Below are 3,883 nucleotides of genomic sequence, written 5' to 3' on the forward strand. Positions count from 1 at the left end.
GCTTTGGCCGCGATGTGGGCGGGTTTCCCTCCCAGCCCCGCTGAGCCCCCGTGCTCCCCCAGGTAACGTGGTGGACAGCCAGGCGCCCAGGCTGCTGGCGAACCAGCTCCGGTGGGACCTGACGGCCGAGCAGATCGAGAACATGGCTGCGGAGCTGACGGAGAGGACCAAGCTGGTGTACGACCGGGTGGGCGCCCAGGAGCAGGGCGAGGTGTCCTACGAGAACACCCTCAAGGCGCTGGCAGATGTGGAAGTGGAGTACACAGGTACCTGCACCCCGGGGGGGTCCTGGCTCTCCAGAAACCGACCTGTTGTTCTTAAAACTCCTTTGATTTTTTTTTTCCTCTGTACTCATCTCCTCCCTCAGCAGCACTTTGGGTTTTTCTCCCAGTTGCTGTGCATACAGCTGGCTGTAAGTACCAGGAGCAGAGCAGATCTGGAGCTGAAGAGCCAGGCTGTAGCAAGGGCAGTGTGTTGGCAGCAGGATGGGCTGGGGGGACAGTAGCCAGGTTTTCAAGGTGGGTGGCATCATGCTGGCAAAAAAACATAGGATTCGATCCATCTCTGGCTAATCATTGCCAGCAGCAGAGTGCCCAAATCCCACACCCCCCTCCAGCAGCCACCAGCCTCTGCTCTCTCCTTTCTTTTTCCTAAAACAAGAGGAAAAGCCCTTACTAAGCAGGGGTACTGTGAACTTCAGCAGAACTGTCAGCACTTTGCTGGGCAGCAGAGGGGAGCTGCCTGCTCACCTTCTGCTGTGAGCAGAGTGCTGGTGCCTGGAGGGCAGAGCTGCCCCACTGGAGATGTGCTAGCTGAGGTTTTGCAGAGGTGCTGTCAGGAAATGTTCTCCCTGTTTTCATTTCTGAAAAGGATAGAGCTCCCCAGGGACGTGGTGGCTTTGGAGCAGTAAAGGTGTGTCCCCTTTAGCCTAATCCTCTCAGGAGTGTTGCAGCCACGCTGCCTGTTCAGTCCTGTCCCTTTTGAAACTGTTGATACCAGCCACAGCTGGGGCAAAGGTGTCAGGATCCCCCAGGGGTGGCACTGGTGTGAGCTTTGGGAGAAGGCTGGGTTGTCGTGGAGGTCAGGGGGTGGCTGTGCTCAGCGCTGCGGGTCACCCAGGGCTCCTGGAGAGGATAGTTTGGGGTTTGCCAGCAGCTCTCTCAGCGTGGGCAGGCAGGTTTGGCTCCAGCACCAACAAACTGGCTCCCAGTGAACACAGGAGCAGGTCTGGGCCATGAAGCTCTTGCCTTTGCCATGACCCCTCCTCTGTCTCCCCAGTGCGTCGGAACATGCTGGATTTCCCCCAGCACGTCTCTCCCTGCAAGGACATCCGTGCAGCCAGCACTGAGGCAGACAAGAAGCTCTCAGAGTTCGACGTGGAGATGAGCATGAGGCAGGATGTGTACCAGAGGATTGTCTGGCTCCAGGTGGGTGCCTGGAGCTTGGGCTGTCAGCAGCACGCCCGAGCCGGGCACGGAAACCTCCTGGAGTCCCAGCAAAGCCTTTGCCCTTGTCCCAGAACTTAGATGTGAATGGTGTCGAGCCAGGTGTGGAACAGAATTGTGGTCATGGCAGAAGGGTCCAGCTGTTAGTGAGAGCTGGGGAGCTGGGGTTTGAGGGCTCTGCCCCCCCCTCAGGGCCCTGGGCACCGCTTTGGGGAGGTGGCATGAGGAAACCCAGCCTGGTAAGGGCTATAATGTGGTGTAAAGGTGATGTGTTTACAGCAATCCAGCAGGAACTAATGCACCAAAGCCTTCTCCTGGGGTGCTTCCACATGCTTTTAGGTCACTGGTGTTACAACAGCCCACAGCTCCTGTTGTGCAGGTGTTCTGCAACACCTGGTCCTGCGCTCACGGGGTTTGTTTCACAGGAGAAGGCTGAGAGTGCCTCCCTGAAGCCTGAAGCAAAGAGGTATCTGGAGAGGCTGATCAAACTGGGGAAAAGAAACGGTCTCCATCTCCCTGAGGAAACACAGGAGGTGAGGTCACCGGGCTTGGAGTCAGCTCAGGCAGAGGAGGCCTGGCTGGGCTAATGGCACAGAGCAGACCGAGGCTCAGACTCTGGAATTTTGCCCCAATTCCTGTGACTTTGGGCACTCGGGTTGTCTCCTGAGGAGCTGAAATTGCAGCTGTGGAAGCAGCCCCCAGTCCCCACGTGTGGCTGGGGAAGGTGCCTCCCCGGGGTGGGGGTCAGGGTGAGCTGCCTGGGGTCTCCCTCTGACCAGCTGCCAGCGGAGGAGCTCAGAGCTGGGTTAAAACTACAAGAGAAGGTGAAACAGAATGGGGTAGAGGAGGTTGTTGCTCCAACACCTGCAGCTCCCGAGCTGGCAGGAGGTGTCTGGGGCCTTGCTGAGGCAGCTCTTCTCCTGCCAGGTGTGGTCAGAGGGAGCCTGTGCTGTGCTGAGTGCTCAGCACCCACGTGTGGTTAATTCTGCAGCGTTGCCTTTGGCTCCAGGCCAAGCCCCAAGCGTGGTGGGCAGGCTGCTGGCTGCAGGTGGAACCCTGCTGGCTGACTTCCCCCTTTGGGCTGATCTTTTTGTCTGTTCATCTGTATTTGAAAGAAAATCAAAGCTATTAAGAAGAAGCTGAGCATCCTTTGCATAGACTTCAACAAGAACCTCAACGAGGACACCACCTACTTGCCCTTCTCCAAGGAGGAGCTAGGTAGGGAGTGCCCGGGGTGGCTCTGAGTGCCTGGGTGCTTTGGCCAAGGAGCAGGAGCTTGTTCCTGTGGTCAGTCCCAGAGCTGGTGTTTCTGGAGAGGCCTGGGCTCCATCTGTCCTGTCTGCTCTTTTCTCAGGGGGGCTGCCTGAGGACTTCCTGAACTCCCTGGAGAAGACAGAGGATGGAAAGCTGAAGGTCACCTTGAAGTACCCACACTATTTCCCTCTCCTGAAGAAGTGCTATGTGCCCGAGACGAGAAGGAAGGTGGAGGAGATGTTCAACTCCAGATGCAAAGAGGTAGGTGGGCTTGCTGCTTGCCCCTTGGGGTGCCAGGTCAGGCTGAGGGGTCTCATCTCAATCTGTGCTTCCTCCCACCCTGCGCTTCCTTTCTCCCCTGCACACCCCACGTCCCTCTTTGACTCTGCCTTGCAGGAGAATTGCTTGATCCTGAAGGAGCTGGTGGACCTGCGTGCTCAGAAGGCCAGCCTGCTGGGCTTCAGCACCCACGCCGACTTCGTGCTGGAGATGAACATGGCCAAAAGCAGCCAGACAGTGGCCACCTTCCTGGGTACGGCTCCCGGCTAGGGGGGGGGGGGGCGGACCACGTGCTGCCCTCAGCCCCGGGCACTAACCCTGCCTGCCTTGCCTCTAGATGAGCTGGCCCAGAAGCTGAAGCCCCTCGGGGAGAAGGAGCGAGCTGTGATCCTGGACCTGAAGAAGAAGGAGTGCGAGAAGCGTGGCCTGGAGTTTGACAACCGCATCAACGCCTGGGACATGCGCTACTACATGAACCAGGTGGAGGAGACCAAGTACAGCGTGGATCAGAATCTGCTGAAGGAGTATTTCCCCATGCAGGTGGTCACCACAGGCCTGCTGGCCATTTACCAGGAGCTGCTGGGGCTCACCTTCCACCTGGAGGAGAAGGCTCAGGTCTGGCACGAGGACGTCCAGCTCTACACGGTGAAGGACACGAACTCCGGGGAGACCATCGGCAAGTTCTACCTGGACCTGTACCCACGGTGAGGCCTCAGGGGAGGGGAGAGCAGGGGAGGGAGGAGGGTTGGGGCAGGGGGAGCAGAACCCCCCCACGCGCCTGGGAAAGAGGAGAGGGGGAAGCAGAGTGTCTGAGAGTCATAGAGTGAATCACAGACTAGGCTGGGTTGAAGGGACCTGTAAAGGTCATCCAGTCCAACCCCCCTGCAGGGAGCAGGGACAGCCCC

At 58.5% G+C, this 3,883-nt stretch overlaps 1 protein-coding gene across 1 annotated transcript in view; it reads left to right on the forward strand.

The window, feature by feature from the left end:
* Positions 1-31: 31 nt before the first annotated feature.
* The window catches only part of THOP1 (thimet oligopeptidase 1), a gene marked incomplete at its 5' end in the record, with an annotated part of 6,165 nt that continues 2,313 nt past the window's right edge, over positions 32-3,883 (forward strand). The window contains 7 exon segments of the mRNA XM_008947653.1: positions 32-266; positions 1,279-1,427; positions 1,871-1,978; positions 2,561-2,663; positions 2,800-2,960; positions 3,096-3,231; positions 3,316-3,682. Coding sequence (XP_008945901.1) covers positions 32-266; positions 1,279-1,427; positions 1,871-1,978; positions 2,561-2,663; positions 2,800-2,960; positions 3,096-3,231; positions 3,316-3,682 — 1,259 coding nt within the window.

This window comes from Merops nubicus, unplaced genomic scaffold, assembly GCF_000691845.1.
Source record: "Merops nubicus isolate BGI_N331 unplaced genomic scaffold, ASM69184v1 scaffold37670, whole genome shotgun sequence".
Lineage (NCBI taxonomy): Eukaryota > Metazoa > Chordata > Aves > Coraciiformes > Meropidae > Merops > Merops nubicus.